This window comes from Bos mutus, chromosome 3 (genome assembly GCF_027580195.1).
Source record: "Bos mutus isolate GX-2022 chromosome 3, NWIPB_WYAK_1.1, whole genome shotgun sequence".
Classification (NCBI taxonomy): domain Eukaryota; kingdom Metazoa; phylum Chordata; class Mammalia; order Artiodactyla; family Bovidae; genus Bos; species Bos mutus.
The window spans coordinates 19,650,736-19,668,072 of NC_091619.1; the positions used below are offsets into that span (position 1 = coordinate 19,650,736).

General features: G+C 41.4%; 2 protein-coding genes across 9 annotated transcripts in view; one reads left to right on the forward strand and one right to left on the reverse strand.

The window, feature by feature from the left end:
• ASH1L (ASH1 like histone lysine methyltransferase) overlaps positions 1-3,035 on the reverse strand; it is a 207,362-nt gene extending 204,327 nt beyond the window's left edge. For 2 of the 6 annotated variants that reach the window (XM_005898698.3, XM_070367313.1), the window contains exon 1: positions 2,359-2,910. The gene's annotated coding sequence lies outside the window, so the exon portion shown is untranslated. Of the gene's footprint in view, positions 1-2,243; positions 2,912-2,960 lie in introns of those variants that run through there. The other 4 variants (XM_070367311.1, XM_070367314.1, XM_070367315.1 and 1 more) reach the window with 4 other exon arrangements.
• Positions 2,350-17,337, forward strand: part of DAP3 (death associated protein 3) — a 41,341-nt gene continuing 26,353 nt past the window's right edge. The window contains exon 1 of one of the 3 annotated variants that reach the window (XM_070367318.1): positions 2,350-2,489. Coding sequence is in view for 1 of the 3 variants with exons in the window: in XM_070367317.1 (XP_070223418.1) it covers positions 3,563-3,567 (5 nt within the window). In the remaining 2 variants the exon portion in view is untranslated. Of the gene's footprint in view, positions 2,490-3,176; positions 3,499-3,542; positions 3,568-17,337 lie in introns of those variants that run through there. The other 2 variants (XM_005898699.3, XM_070367317.1) reach the window with 2 other exon arrangements.

Consider the following 17,337-nt stretch of genomic DNA (forward strand, 5'->3'; position numbering starts at 1 on the left):
AAAACTAGAAAGCAATTATACCACATTCTCTGATCACCTAATTAGAATCATGTTTTAACACTGCAGAAATTAATCTGCAAAGAATAGAAAATAAACAATAAAAAAGATCTTAAAGTTCCCCTTACTGTCAGCATGCTCACTGTCAAAAAATCTTTCATCTTAAACTCATACCAACATCTCCACTCCCAAACAAAACTATTTTTAAAAAAAGACTTTTAAATGAGACTTAAATATAAACTGGCTCTACTTCATTAGAATTTAAGTTTCTAAAAATTGTATGCATAATTTGTGTGATTGTGCTCATGCCCAACATTTTCTACAGTGAGTTTTTTCATCACATTCTCAGAAGAATAAGTGGACCCCAAAAAAACTTCTAAGAACCACTAATCCAGCAAATCAAAAACACTATTTTCCAGAGAAATACAGTTAAGTTGCCTTAATTCAAGTATACTTCTCTCATGTTCAGAGAAGGGGATCCTTACTACAAAATTAAGTCTTTCGAAGAATTTCTTCAGCACAGCCAAAAAGTTCCAATATTCACAGGCACATATACTGACAATTCCAGATCCCAAAAAGAGTTTACTGGGAAATGCCAAAAGAAAATGCAAAAGGCAGCACACTCTTCCACAAACTGGGCACCCTATTAGATGCTTAAATACACTTGTATCCTTCCACAGTAAAACGTCTGGAAGATCTAAATTCCCTCCAAACTGAGTATATTTTTGAGGAAGGTTTTCTAGTTTCAACTCCACACTGACCTGTCTGCCTCACTCGACTCAATATGTATCACTGTCTCAGTATTTACCACTGTCAAGACAAATGTACCCGAGCTGCTTCAACAGAGTCACCTTGATTATTCTCACCCCAAGGCAGGGACCATTTATTGAGTAGTTACTCAGTAAATATTTGTTGAATGAATGAAAGAAGATCCTTTCTCCCTTAAAGTTAAGCTGTCAGCCCCCACCCTGCTTCTATGTTACCAGTTAAATATCCCTCCCTCAAATACACAAACTCAAGTGTTAGAAACGCTCTGCTTCCTCCATAAACAAAAAGTAATATCCTCATGGAATACCCATCTCCCACAGGCCAACCTGGCAAAGACAACCTATGTTCTGTCTGACACAACTGATCTCTACCAAATACCATTCAATATGCCCCTACCTTTCCAATAAACTCAGATTTGCCTGACAAAGATCTCCTGAGATGTCATGATATGATGACTATACTACTGGACTAGGAGTCAAAAGTATCTGTTATATCCCAAGTTTGTCACCAATTTAACATATGACCTTGAAAAAATGATGTCTTTATGCCTCAATTTCCTATTTTGTAAAATGGGAGGAAACATTCATCCCACCATTTCCACAGAGATTTATGACTACAAACAAACTGAAAGAGCATTCTGAACAATATAAAAGCTTTATTCTATTACAAAGTGTTAATACAAACTCAGGTCAACAAAAACTCCATCCATTCTTTATACACTCACAGTACATTGTTCAAGTAAAGATGTTCTGGGCCTTCACATCTGAACAATTCAGTCTATTCTGAGCAACAAACTATTCTTAAGAATAGCTATGATAAGTTTCTCCTATTCCTGACCCCACCACTTCACGCTATATTTCCAAAATACTGCCATGACTTCTCTTTACAAGTAAGTATTAAGGCAATCCCAAATCCTAAAATACACAAACATATCAACCAGCAAGGAACATCCCAAGCTTTATTTTAAAAATAAGCTAGTGTAAGGGGGAACTCGATTACACTTGTAAAAATACAAGCAAACTCTTCCGGAACACTTTCCTTCCTTGTATACGCACACAAACACAGCCGCTATACACCAACAGACCATCTGTCTTCTAGACCAAAAACATGTCTTTCAATGCCCAAAGCAACAAGCAACATTTATTAAACTTGCGAAACTGAGATCATCCTGTAGTCCCTACATACACTTCAGCATGTCAGAGACACCACAGATCTGACCGTACGGAAAATCTTGCCTCCTGCCACTTTTATCCCTTAAACGAAACAAACAGGACTATGGGGGATGCTCCAATCCCTCCTCCACGAGACACAAACTAACCTGTCAGGGGCACCGCCGACTCCGCCTCCACTCGCGTACTTTCCCGCCCCCTCCCCCAGGCAGGAGCCCGCCTGTCAGGGACACCCCTTCACCCCCGCCGGGAGGGACTTCCCGGCGAGCTCAGGATCCCCTGCCCTCCCCTCCCCTCCCCCATCCTTACCGCCGCTCTCCCGGAGGTCCAGGTCCGGGAGATGACAGTAGCTCCCAGGAAGCCAGGGGCTGAGTCGCGGAGGAAGTACTTAGGCCCAGAGGCCTCCCCAGACGGTTCTACTCACCGTGTCAGAGGCCGAGGCCGAGGGAGATGAGAGTGCAGGGAAGTGGGGAAGAGGGGGCGGCCGCCACCAGGCTCCTCCGCTTCCCTTGGTCCACAGCGGATCCCTCCCGCTTGTCAGGAGGCGGCCAGCGGGTGAGCGGACTGGCGGAAATGCGAGAGAGGAGAGGGGAAAGGCGTGGGGCTAAGCGGGGGAAACTGAGGGGAGGCGGGTCCCGCAACCGAGACGGGGATCTTCTCCCCCTCCGCAAAGCGAACCCAAAATGGCGGCGGGAGCGGCGGCGGCAGAGCGGCGGCGGCGGCAGCTCCTTGGGAGGGAGGGAGCGAAGGGCGCCTCGTGCCCCCCCACCTCCCACTCCTCCCTCCTCGCGTTTTCCCCCTTCGTCCTCCCCCCTCACCCGACTCGGGCGGCGGAGCGCGCACGCCCGCCCGCACGCGCCAGAGTGTATCTGGGCTTGTCGCTCGCTGCTCCCACCAACCACCGCCTTCGGCCGCCTTGCGCGCCCGCCAGCCAGTACGCACTCCCTCTGGGGCGCCTTGTGGCACAGTCCTCCCCTTCCCCTCGGCCCCTGTCAAGCCAGCTCTGGCGCGGGCCCTCACGCGTACCTTCAGCAGCGCGAGCCCAAGCCTCCTCCTCCACCTCCTCTCCTCTCCTCCCCCCCTTCCCCGCCCCCACTGCCACCAACCGCCGCCACGGCCGCCGCGGCCTCCTCCTCCTCCGGCCCCCCCGACATACCCTCCACCCCTCACGCGTGCGCCTCCCACAATCCCCCCCGCTGGACTGTTCCATTCCCGTTGGCTGTAGAAGCGGGGGAGAAGACGACAGGCGAAGCGGGCAAAGCTTGCCGTTAGGACACGAATTACCGCGAGCGACGGAGAGAAACCTGTGGCTATTTACCTCGCTGGCCGCGGCGCCCTGGCGCCGCAGCTTCCTTTTCTGGCCTCGCCCTGGCCGCGGCGAGCGGGTCGGGGGCGGCCTAGCGCCCCTTCGCTGGCGGGTGGTTGGAGGCTGCGGCGGCTGCGCATTAAGCAGCTTCCTGCCTTACGACCCGAGCTTACTTCTCCGCTGCGGGACGCGCGGCGTGGAGACAGCGCTTGACAGTGTCTGCCGTTTGCCGGGCCGGGGGAGCTGGTTTGTGACTCGGTGAGGAAATGGACCGGCACGGGGGTTATACCCATGAGGGAAAGGAGCGGGACTCTGAACCTCCATGAGGTAGGGAGTGAGACCGGTAGGGCCGGCGACCCTCCTTAGGGGGCTTCCCTTTGGGCTCTGTGTTGCGGACCTAGGACCCAGGAAAGAACGCACTCAGTGGTCGACTTTTTCTTTTTTATTTAAACCCAGCTTAAATTTCTCGAGTTTCACACTACTGTTTATATGCAGTGATGTTTTTTGTGCATTTTTACGCATTCCTCGTGGGTGGATGATGAATGGATGATGTATTTTCAACCTCATTAGGCAGCCTGGTTGGGGAATAAAGATACCATATGTATCAAATTCAGGTCTGGACTCCATCTGCCGTGTCTTATGTGTCCTTCAGAAAGTTATTTTTCTTAGTTCTTTGTCAACAAGAAACGAAAAATTGAACATGGAAATTAGTGAGCCCCTAATCTGCCTTCAGGGTTGATGTGCGATGAAATACGTGTAGAGTCAAATTAACTCCTAGGTACAGGGAAAGTGCAGTGTTACGTTATCGTTAACGGTGATGTTGATAAATTGGTAGTTTGTGTCCTATTCTTCCAAATCGTTAATAAAACAATGCAAATCTAGGTCTATCAGATTTCCATAGTTACTGATACTTGTGTCTCAAAGCTCTGCATGAACATTTACTTTTTCTTGATTGAATTCAAAAGAATTATGGACTATTAAAAGCCACAAGTAATTCCAAAGCTCTCTTCTAGTAATCTTTTGTTTCACCTTGTAGGCAAAGCCGAATACATGAGGCAAGGGATCCACTTAGGTTTCCCTTTTCCTTCACATCTGTGGACTTCTAGGGATCTGGCAATGGTTTCAAAATCACTGTACTAGATTAATCTCAAAGGCCATTCAAGCTCTAAAGTTAGACACTCCTAAATTTCCTCTTTACCATATTTCAATCTGTGAGTCTGGTTTTGTTTGCTTGCTTGCTTTTTTTTTTTTTTTAAAGGGAAATTCACCTCAGTTACCTCACTCTATATTTGCTTTTCCTAACCTTAAGTCCGAACTTTTTCATGGAGCTGTTCAGGAGCCGTTGATCTTTTTTAATTGTGCCATGTATGCAAGTGTGTTGCTCTACTAAAAGCGTTTTAAATTTGTTGTCAGGAGCTATGTCTAACATTTCTTTTATATTCTTTGGTAGTTTAGTGTAAAGCAAGTCATGGAAATGTTGAAATGAATTTTAGATACTTAAAATATTAGAAGGGAAAGAAAATTAACATTTGTGAAATACTATGCCAGGAGAACTTGCGTTCCTGTTTAATCCTTAAAATAAACAACACTTTGAAATAGATCATATTATCCCCATTTTACAGATGAGAAGCCTGAGGCTCAAAAAAGTCAGATAACTATCTTTAGACTTTAGTTTGCCTGGCTCTTAAAAATGTAACTTTTTTCACTATATCACATTGCCTTCACAGTAAATTTGTTTTTAGCAACATAATTGCATATGCTACAAAGGAAAAAAACACTTCTAATACAATTCCACTACACCTGTATATAAAGAGAGTTACTTATAGTCTCTGCCTTTAACTTACTTCTGGTAACTGCACTTCATGAATTGCCCATTAAGTATAGACAGATAAGATAGTATTCAATTCTTTTATGTATGCCCCCAGTGCCTACCAGAGACTAAAATATATTAAGTGCTCAATAAAATGACCTTATTGAATGAATGAACCTTGAATTATTTGAACTAAGGAAAGTATGGAAAACAGAATAATGGTTCCGCGAAAGATGTCTGTGTTGTAATCCCTGGAAGCAGTAAATGTGTTATATTACATGGCAAAAGAAAATTAAGGATACTTACTAATCAGCTAATCTGAAAATAGGGAGATTACCCTGAATCATCTGGTAACCCCGCTGCAATTACAAGAGTTCTTGAAAGATGGAAGAGGAAGACCAAAGAGTCAGTGTCAGAGTGATGCAGGAGGACATAGACCTGACCAGCTGCTGCAGGCAGGCTTTGAAGATGAAGGGCAACCTCCAAAACCTAGAGAAGTCAAGAAAACATTCTCTACTGCAGCACCCAGAAAGAACACAGTCCTGCTGACACTTTGATTTTGGACTTTTAAACCACAGAACTCTAGATGACAAATTTATGTTGTTTTATTATTATCACCAGGTTTGTGGCAATTTGTTACAGTAGCAATAGGAAACACAGAAAGGGGGCCAAATCACAACTACCTCCAGAGTACTTTGCCTTGGATGATGGTTTTGTATTTTAATTTAAAAGAGGGTAAGATTTAACTGAAAGTGGCTCAGACGGTAAAGCGTCTGCCTGCAGTGCGGGAGACCCGGGTTCGATCCCCGGGTTGGGAAGATCCCCTGGAGAAGGAAATGGCAACCCACTCCAGTACTCTTGCCTGGAAAATTCCATGGGCTGAGGAGCCTGGTGGGTTACAGTCCATGGGGTCGCAAAGAGTCAGACATGACTGAGCGATTTCACTTCACTTCACTTCACTTTCTTTAAGCATAGTGAGAGGCCCTCAGCAAAACCGCCTAGATTTCCAGAGTTTCCCTACTGCTCTGCTTCTGGCATCAGTCCTCAAGCTGTAAATAGACAGTTGGGCTCTATGCTATTGCTGTACAGCAGCAGTCTTAGCTAAGCTGAGCTCAGATTTCCCCACTAGAATAGAAGTAATTAAACATTTATCTCATAATACTTCCTTGCTGGGATGTTGCAGCAGGGAAAGGTGGAATGCAGATTAGCAAGAAAAGCTTTTCAGTGTACACTTTTTAAAAAATATTTATTTATTTGGCTTCGTCTGGTCTTAGTTGTGGCACATCGGCTCTCTAGTTTCGGCTCACCGGCTACCCCAAGATGTGTGGGATCTTAGTTCCCTGACCAGGGATCAAATCTGAGTTCCCCACATTACAAGGCAGATTCTCAACCACTGAACCACCAGGGAAATCCTGATGTACACTTTTAAAATAAAGTTTCAGACATTTAAAAATACAACCTACTGGAGCATCATCAGGGTTAACTTTACACTTGACAAGTTATGGTAAATACTATAAAAATATAGAGCTTCAAACTCTTATATAAGTAAAATATATATATATGTATGTATATATGTATATAATAGTCCATAAATAATTTTCTATTTACCAAGGGAGGAACTCTGCAATTTTTGTTTGGGTACCATGATTTTAAACTCATGCTTCAGGTAATCGCCTTTTAGCAAAGTAGAAATGTACACTCCCCACTGCCTGGGTTCAAAGCCTGACTCTTTTACTTGGTAGCTATGCAAACTTGGGTAGAAACTAGTTGGTCATAGTAATAACCCATTTTTTTCAAGTAATTTAATCCTTTTAAGAATCCTGTATGTAAATACTACTGTTTTCTCCGTTTTAGAAATGAGGAAACAGACAACACAAAGTTTAAGTAACTTGCTTAAGGTCACACAACTATTAAGTAGGAGAGCCCCATTTCAAATCCTAGAAGTTAGATTCTTTTTTTTTTAAGAAGTTATTCTTGAGTCCATGTTTTTAACTATTCTGCCATACTTGCCACTTTATCTTTGTAAGTTGGAGATAATAATATTTATGTCATAGAATTGTTTTGAAAATACACAGAGTTAATTTACATAAAGCACTCAGACCAGTGCCTGATCTACAGAAAATGTTCAGTAAATGTTAGCTGTCGCTATTGTGGTTGCTCTGGGTTGTTTTGTTTTTTGAACCCTAGATGTTCTCCTCTGTACTTTATTTAGTAGCTGGAAGAAAATGAACATCAAAGCAGATGTGCCTTATTCCTGTTTTTCCCAGTACAGCCCTTGTATATTTTTTATATGTTGGTATTTTAAATTGCTCTTAGCTTGGTAAATGGTATATTACCAAAGGAAGGAAAGATGTCTGGAAAACACTACTATAGTCCTTGCCCTTGTTTTACAGATAGGAAACTTGGGCTCACAGAGTAAAGGGAAAAAAAAAAAAAGATGTTTTTACAAGCTTGAAACAATGTTATTTTTCCTGTGAAGAATGGTACATGAGAAGTACCCTTGTGAGAAACCTGAGGGTTTCCCAAACCTTGCCAGGGTAGATTTAGATGTGTTGTTGGGATGGGGCCCCACTGTTTATTTTCTTTAACCTCAGCCTAACACAATTGGATGCAGCAGGATTTTTCTAAACAGAGTAATATAATTCATGCAGAAAAGCTGTTTGTTAGCTTTAAAGGATTCATTAGGGGTTTGTTGATTTAATATTTTTTAATTTACTTTCTCCCTGGGTGATAGCAACATGGCTCAGAGGTCAAAAAGTATAAAAGACACTACACTCTCTCTTCCTGCCCCCACAAGAACCCATTTCCTTTCCCTAAAGGCAAACAGGATTATCAATTTTTGTATATCCTTCAAAATATTTACCTTTTTACAAACAAATTGGATAGATTTTCCCCTTTTGTACATAAATGATAGCTGCTGTATACCTTGTTCTGCATTTTGTTTTTGGTTTGTTTTCCACTTACTGTATGTTAGAGATTTTTTCCTCATTAATATGGAGAGAACGTTTAGTATTGTTTTGTTTCTAAACAGCTGCATAGTATTCCATGGTATGGATATGCTGAATTAGACTCTTTCCATTCTTGCAATATTAGAAACAATGTTGCAGTGAATAATCTCCAAGAAGCAAATTTTTCCTATAGGACTCAAGATTTAGAACACTTTTTCTCAATCTTGGCACTGCTTAAATTTGGGACTGAATAATTCTTTGTTGTGGGAGCCTCTCCTGTGCATTACAGAATGCTTAACAGAAACCCTGGCCTCTCAATTCACTAGATGCCAGGAGCACCTCTCCCCCAAGTTGTGACAACCAAACTCCTATCAGACATTGCCGGGTGTTTCATAGGGGACCAAGTTGCTGGTTTAGAAAAAAAGATTCCTAGGACTTCCCCAGTGGTCCAGAGGTTAGGACTCCACATTCTTAATGCAGGGGTCATGGATTGAGTCCCTATGCCTGGTCAGGGAACTAAGATTGCGCATGCTACATGACATGGCAAAAAAAAAAGTAAATGAAAAAGAATTACTGATCATTGGGAAATCAGTCTAGTTTCAATAGAGAAAAAGTTATGGCAGATTAATGTATCATCTTTTGTCAGAATTCCATGAATGGTAAACCAAAATAATGACATTTTATATATATATATATCTTCATTAATATAAGACATTTGATAATCTCATGGCTTTTTGGAGAAATATGTACTGAATGCTGAATTGGTTATATAACCATACCCAGAGACTACCTGTTCTTAAATGGGTTGAAATTCCCTTAACCATTGACATCTATGCAGTGGTTCTCACTCTTAGCTGCACATTGGAATCAGTGAGGTAACTCTAATACCTATGAAATACCTATGTCTGAATCTCACTAATAGACATTGTGGTTTAATTGGTCTGAGATACACTCTGGATAGCAGAGTTTTAATTATACTCAGATGATTCTAATGTGCAGCCACCATTGGAAACCAGTGATCTAGGCTATGCTACAAAACTCTTCAGATAACTGTATCGTATTAAATTGTTACTTGAATGAAATAGCTGAGGATATATTTTTCAAATTTATAATTTTCACACAATTTTTAAAGGATAGGTAATATGTTGGTGATAGATTTCAGAAAAACATTCAGATCTCCATATGGAGGATCCTGAATTGGAACCTATAACAGGAAGAGTACATTATCAAAAAAGTTTGCAAAATCCAAATAAAGTCCATGGTTTAGTGAATAGTATTGTAACTATTAATTTCTTAATTTTGATCATTGTGCTATGGGCATGTAAGATGTTAACATTAGGAGAAGTTGGATGAAGGGTGTAGGAAACTCTTTCTACTATCTTTGCTGTTCTTTTGGCCCAAAGTTTTTAAAAATGAAAACTAAAAAACTATTACAAATGTTTATCCCTTGCAACTACCTGTGTGACTCAAGTTTCTAGTATTATGCATACAAAATAAAGTCAAATTTCATCTGATGCTGAAACTGATATGAAAACTGCAACTCTATTCAATAATTTCTGGTTTGGAATTTTATCAAAACAATTTTGGGCTTCCCAGGTGGCTTAGTGGTAAAGAATCTGCCTGCCAAGCAGGAGACACAGGTTTGATCCCTGGATCAGGAAGATCCCCTGGAGAAGGAAAGGGCAACCCACTCCAGTATTCTTGCCTGGGAAACCCCATGGACAGAGGAGCCTTGGCAGACTACTGTCCAGGGTTACAAAAGAGGCAGACATGACTCAGTGACTAAACAACAACAAAACAACTTTTAGTTCTCATTGATTAACTTTATAACTAAATTTTTTTAAGTTGTAAAGTTTCAAAAACTTTCATTAATGTAGATAATATTGACAAAGTTTCAAAACAATTAAATTTTAATAATTCAGTTATTCTTAGAAAGTGAAAGTGAAGTCACTCAGTCGTGTCTGACTCTTTGCGACCCCATGGACACCAGGCTCCTCCATCCATGGGATTTTCTAAGCTAGAGTACTGAAGTGGGTTGCCATTTCCTTCTCGGGGAATCTTCCCGATCCAGGGATCGAACCCAGATCTTCCACATTGTAGAAAGATGCTTTGCCTTCTGAGCCACCAGGGAAGTCCAGTTATTCTTAACTAAGGTCAAAATCAACAAATAGCTGCACAAATAAAGTGTTGAGGCTACCTAGGAAGAAAAATGGTATAGTGATGAGGAATATTTACTCTCAATTCCAATAACCATGTTTAGATCCAAGCTTCTCCATTTTTTAACAGTACAGTGGTTTCCACTTGTTAGAAAAATTGTAATTTTGCAGCAAAAGTGAAAATGAAAGTCATTCAGTTGTGTCCGACTCTTTGCGACCCCATGGTCTAATTTTACAGATCCTCCCACAAAGCGGTGAAGTCTCCTTCCTACCATTTGAACCCAACCTGGACTATATGCGTGTGCTCGGTTGCTCAGTCATGTCCGACTCTTTGCGGCCCCATGGACTGTAAAAACACAGGACACCATACCTGTAACTTACATAACTGTCCGTGTGCACTCAGTCGAGTCCGACTCTTTGCAGTCCTATCAACTGTAGCCTGGCAGGCTCCTCTGCCCATGGAATTTTCCAGGCAAGAATACAGGAGTGGGGTGCCATTTCCTACTCCAGGGGATCTCCCCAACCCAGGGATTGAACCCTGGTCAAGTTGGCCTATCATGGTCTGCAATAGAATGCAACAGTCTTCACTGGTCTGAGCCAGATTTGAAGGGGTCTTAAGTGTTTTAGTTCTCTTGGACTGTTGCTCCTGCTGGGACAAGTCCAGGCCACTCTGCAAAGAAGCTGAGAGACAGTGTACAGTAGACTCAGTCATCCTAGTTGAGACTAACCTCAGATGCATGAGGAAGTACTTCAAAGATAGCCAGATCTGGTCCAGAGCAAGGGAAGTAACCAGCTTGTAGCTGTAGACTTCGCAGTGATAATAGTTATTGTTTTAAACCACTGAGTTTTGGGGTAGTTTGTTCAGCAGCAGCAACTGATAAATGCTTCAGAGGCTGCTGTGATGCTAAAATAACGTAAAGCATATAATATATAGTAGTACATTGTCTGGCATATAGTAGTCACTGCATCTTAGCTTCTATTTTTGGTTATTTTAATATGGCTAGAACAATATTTTTTTTAATAACAGCTTTATTGAGGTTGACATACTATAATTCATGTACTTCTGAGTTAAACTCAGTGTCTTTAAAGTTTACAGTTCAGTCAGTTTTTAGTATATTCACAGAGTTGCATAAACATTACTACTGTCTAATTTTAGAACATTTTTATTACCCCGAAAGTACCCACCGGTAGTCAGTCTCCATTCTCCCCTCTCCCAGCTCTGGCACCCACTAATGGAATGTTTTGTCTCAGTAGATTTGCCCATTGTGAACATTTCATATCATTGGAAGCATACTACATTTGATCTTTTGTGACAGACTTCGTTCCTTTTGTTTAAAGGTTCATCCATGTTGTAACATGTATCAGAGCTTCATTGCTTATTTACTGAATAATGTTCCATTGAATGACTGCACCACATCTGTTTATCAGTTAATGGACATTTGGATTGTTTCTAGATTTTGGCTATTATGAATTACGCAGTTGTGAGCATTTCCACACAAATGGCAATGTGTGCAAATGTTTTCATTTCTCTTGGGTATATAACTAGGGGAAGGTCATTTGGTAAATCCGTTAAAACTTTTGAGGAAATGACTAACAGTCAAAGTGACTGAGCCATTTTACAATCCTAGCAGCAATGTATAAGGATTCCGGTTTTCCTGCATCCTCTTCAATGCTTGTTATTGTCTGTTCTTTTTGATTTTAGCTATCCTTGTGAGTGTGAAGTGGTATCACATTGTATTTTTTTTTAATTAATTTATTTGAAGTTAAAAGACACTTGCTCCTTGGAAGAAAAGCTGTGACAATCTAGACAGTGTATTAAAGAGCAGACATTACTTTGTCAGCAAAGGTCCATATAGTCAAAGCTACGGTTTTTCCAGTAGTCATGTATGAATATGAGAGTTGGACCATAAAGAAGGCTGAGCACTGAAGAATTGATGCTTTTGAACTATGGTGCTGGAGAAGACTCTTGAGAGTCCCTTGAACTGCAGGGAGATCAAACCAGTCAATCCTAAAGGAAATCAGCCCTGATATTCATTGGAAGGGCTGATGGCTGAAGCTGAAGCGCCAATATTTTGGCCATCTGATGCAAAGAACTGACTCTTTGGAAAAGACTCTGATGCTAGGAAAGATTGAGGGCAGGAGAAGAAAGGGGCAACAGAGGATGAGATGTTTGCATGGCATCATCAACTCAAGGGACATGAATTTGAGCAAATTCTGGGAGATAGTGAAGGACAGGGTAGCCTGGCGTGCTACAGTCCATGGGGTTGCAAACAGTCCAACACGACTGAGCGACTGAATAACAACAAAATTTATTTGGCTGCACTGGGTCTTGGTCACATGGGATCTTTTGTTGTACACACATGGGCTCTCGAGTAGTGGTGCACAGGCTTAGTTGCTCTGAGCCATGCAGGATTTTAGTGCCCTGACCAGGGATAGAATCCATGCTCCCTGCATTGCAAGGTGGATTTTTAACCACTGGACCAGGGAAGTCCTATATCACATTGCGTTTCTGATTTGTATTTTCCTAGTAGTGTTGAGAGTCCTTTCATGTGCTTAATGGTCATCGTATATCTTCTTTGGAGAAACATCTGTTTAAGTTCTTGGACCATTTTTGAGTTACGTTTTCTTTTTATTGCTCAGTTCTTTGTATAGGGATATACAGATATATAATCAGATATATTATATCTTTATCAGATACATAATTTGCAAATCTTTTCTAACGTTCTGTGGGTTTTTTATTTTCTTTGTTTTGTTGTGTTTTGTTTGTTTCTCTCTTTTTTTTGGCTGATTTTTTTTTGCTGATTATCCCACCAGAGATCAAACCTGGCTCTGGCTATGAAAGCACTTATTCCTAACCACTGAACTGCTGAGGAATTATCTGTCTTGATAGTATGCTTTGAAGCAGAACTTTTTAATTTTGATGAAGCCCAAGTACCTATTTTTATTTTTCTTATTTGAGCTTTTGGCATCATTAAGAAACCATTGCGTAATCCAAAGTCCCAGAGATATACTCTTGTATTCTTAGAAAAAAATAGTTTTATAGTTTTAGCACTTCCATTTAGGTCTGTAATCTATTTTGAGTTAATTTTTGTATGTGATGTGAGCTAGGTGTCATAATTTCATTCTTTTACATGTGAATATTCTGCTGTCCCACCATTTCTTGACTGTTCTTGCTCGCATTGGATTTTCTTGGCACTCATGTTAAAAATCAGCTGACTGTGGTATAAGAGTTTATTACTGAATTCTCAACCCTGTTCAATTTATCTGTAGGCATATAGGTGAGACATAAGATCTATAGGCATATGCTCATACCATAACTTTTGAAATCAGGAATGTAAGCCCTCCAACTTTTTTTTTTCAAGGTTTTATAGGCTATTCTGAGTTCATTACATTTTCATATGAATTTTGAGATCAGCTTGACAATTTCCATTAAAAAGGCTGCTGGGATTTTGCTAGATAATAATATTTGTTTTATAACCACTGGGGGCTCAGATGGTAAAGAACCTGCCTGCAGTGCAGGAGACCCAGGTTCGATCCCTGGGTCAGGAAGATCCCCTGGAGAAGGAAATGGCAACCCTCTCCAGTATGCTTGCCTAGAAAATCCCACGGACAAAAGAACCTGTCAGGTGACAGTTCCGAGGGTCAGAAAGAGTCGGACATGACTGAGTGACTAACACTAGGACTTAGGAATATTTGTTTAAAAAAGAAAGAACTGATGATATTGGCGAGCTGTACTCTCAATGAAACAATGGTGCTACAGAACAACAAAGTAGTTACTCTCAAAAATATAAAATCTAGAAACAGTAGGTGATAGCTGAAAAGTATTGGTGAGTAATGTAAAGGACCTGTATGATGATTGCTTTGAGAAACTGAAAACAGTTACCCAGGAGAAGATAAAATAGGGGACATAACTACCTTCGATTTATTGTGTGAAAGGTGGCTTGTAAAACCAAATAGAAAGACTGGTATAGTGGATTGAAAGCTACAAGGAGACGTTTTACCTCAGATTGTGAAAGAACTTTCCATAAAAGCTGAAAAGTTTCCATATGGACTGCTTAGTGCGTTCCCCATCAGTGGAAATGCTCAGGCACTTGGTAATTGACAATACAGTGTATGCAGTGGCTGATGGGAAAGAACGCAGAGTCACACACGGGTTTGAATGCTAGAACTGTCACTTCTAGGCTATATACCTTCAGGCAAGTTAGTCTATCCATCCCTGTTTTCATGTGCACTTAATAGTGTCTACTTCATAGGATTGTGTTGTCAGACAGTGCCTATAAATTGCTTAATACAGTGCCTGTTTCTGGAAAAAAAGAAAAACTGGTAATAAGATCATTGTAGTATTAATTCAGTTCTGAATGAGCTCTGTACGAAGTAGATCACCTTAACCTTAAGAATTTATGGTTCTCTTTACACAAAACCTGTAAACAAATGTTTAATTGCAGTTTATTCGTAATAGCCAAAACCTGGACCTTCAGTGGATGAATAAACAGTTTATGAATAAACATTCATACCATGGAATAGTACTCAGGATTAAAAGAACAAACTATTGGGGCATGAGTTTGATCGCTGGTCAGGGAATTAAGATACCAAATGCTGCACAAGATCCCACAAGCTGTGTAGCATGGCCAAAAAAAAGTTTTTAAAATAGAAGAAGAAACTATTGGTACATGTAACACACAGCCCAAATGAATCTCCAGAAAATTATGGTGACTGGAAAAAGCTGGTAGTAAAAGGTTGCATATAGTATGATTTCATTTATGTAACATTCATGAAAGGACAAAATTATAGAAACAGAACAGATTAGTTGTTGTCATGGTTAAGGAGTGGGAAGGTTGTGAAAGGGAAGTGCAGGAGGCTATATAAGGGCTGCCTGAGGGATCCTTAAAGTGATGGAAAAGTTTTGTGTTTTGACTGTGTTTGTGTCAGTATCTTGGTACTATATTGTACTATAGTTTTGCAAGGTGTTACCATTGGAAGAAACTGGGTAAAGGATACATTGTTGTTGTGTTAGATGCTCAGTCGAGTCTGACTCTTTGGGACCTCCTGAACTGTAGCCTGCAGGGCTCCTCTGTCCATGGGATTTCCCAGGCAAGAATATTGGAGTGGATTGCCATTCCTTTCTCCAGGGGATCTTCCTGATCCAGGGATCGAACCTGGGTCTACCAAATTGCAGGCAGATTCTTTACCATCTGAGCCACAAGGACACGTGGAACAGTTAAGTTCAGTTCAGTTCACTCGCTCAGTCGTGTCCGACTCTTTGCCACCCCATGAATCGCAGCACGCCAGGCCTCCCTGTCCATCACCAACTCCTGGAGTTCACCTAGACCCACGTCCATCGAGGCAGTGATGCCATCCAGCCATCTCATCCTCTGTCGTCCCCTTCTCCTCCTGCCCCCAATCCCTCCCAGCATCAGAGTCTTTTCCAATGAGTCAACTCTTCGCATGAGGTGGCCAAAGTACTGGAGTTTCAGCTTCAACATCATTCCCTCCAAAGAAATCCCAGGGCTGATCTCCTTTAGAATGGACTGGTTGGATCTCCTTGCAGTCCAAGGGACTCTCAAGAGTCTTCTCCAAACACCACAGTTCAAAAGCATCAATTCTTCGGCGCTCAGCCTTCTTCACAGTCCAACTCTCACATCCGTACATGACCACAGGAAAAACCATAGCCTTGACTAAACGAACCTTTGTTGGCAAAGTAATGTCTCTGCTTTTGAATATGCTATCTAGGTTGGTCATAACTTTCCTTCCAAGGAGTAAGCCTCTTTTAATTTCATGGCTGCAGTCACCATCTGCAGTGATTTTGGAGCCCCCAAAAATAAAGTCTGACACGGTTTCCACTGTTTCCCCATCTATTTCCCATGAAGTGGTGGGACCAGATGCCATGATATTCGTTTTCTGAATGTTGAGCTTTAAGCCAACTTTTTCACTCTCCACTTTCACTTTCATCAAGAGCGTTTTTAGTTCCTCTTCACTTTTCTGCCATAAGGGTGGTGTCATCTGCATATCTGAGGTTATTGATATTTCTCCCGGCAATCTTGATTCCAGCTTGTGCTTCTTCCAGTCCAGCGTTTCTCATGATGTACTCTGCATAAAAGTTAAATAAACAGGGTGACAATATATAGTGTTGACAAACTCCTTTTCCTATTTGGAACCAGTCTGTTGTTCCATGTCCAGTTCTGATGTTGCTTCCTGGCCTGCATACAAATTTCTCAAGAGGCAGATCAGGTGGTCTGGTATTCCCATCTCTTTCAGAATTTTCCACAGTTTATTGTGATCCACACAGGCTTTGGCATAGTCAATACAGCAGAAATAGATGTTTTTCTGGAACTCTCTTGCTTTTTCCATGATCCAGCGGATGTTGGCAAGTTGATCTCTGGTTCCTCTGCCTTTTCTAAAACCACCTTGAACATCAGGAAGTTCACGGTTCACGTATTCCTAAAGCCTGGCTTGGAGAATTTTGAGCATTACTTTACTAGCGTGTGAGATGAGTGCAATTGTGCGGTAGTTTGAGCCTTCTTTGGCATTGCCTTTCTTTGGGATTGGAATGAAAACGGACCTTTTCCAGTCCTGTGGCCACTGCTGAGTTTTCCAAATTTGCTGGCATATTGAGTGCAGCACTTTCACAGCATCATCTTTCAGGATTTGGAATAGCTCCACTGGAATTTCATCACCTCCACTAGCTTTGTTCGTAGTGATGCTTTCTAAGGCCCACTTGACTTCACATTCCAGGATGTCTGGCTCTAGGTCAGTGATCACACCATCGTGATTATCTGGGTCGTGAAGATCTTTTTTGTACAGTTCTTCTGTGTATTCTTGCCATCTCTTCTTAATATCTTCTTCTGTTAGGTCCATACCATTTCTGTCCTTTATCGAGCCCATCTTTGCATGAAATGTTCCTTTGGTAGCTCTGATTTTCTTGAAGAGATCCCTAGTCTTTCCCATTCTGTCGCTGAAGAAGGCTTTCTTATCTCTTCTTGCTATTCTTTGGAATTCTGCATTCAGATGTTTATATCTTTCCTTTTCTCCTTTGCTTTTCGCTTCTCTTCTTTTCACAGCTATTTGTAAGGCCTCCCCAGACAGCCATTTTGCTTTTTTGCATTTCTTTTCTATGAGAATGGTCTTGATCCCTGTCTCCTGTACAGTGTCACGAACCTCATTCCATAGTTCATCAGGCACTCTA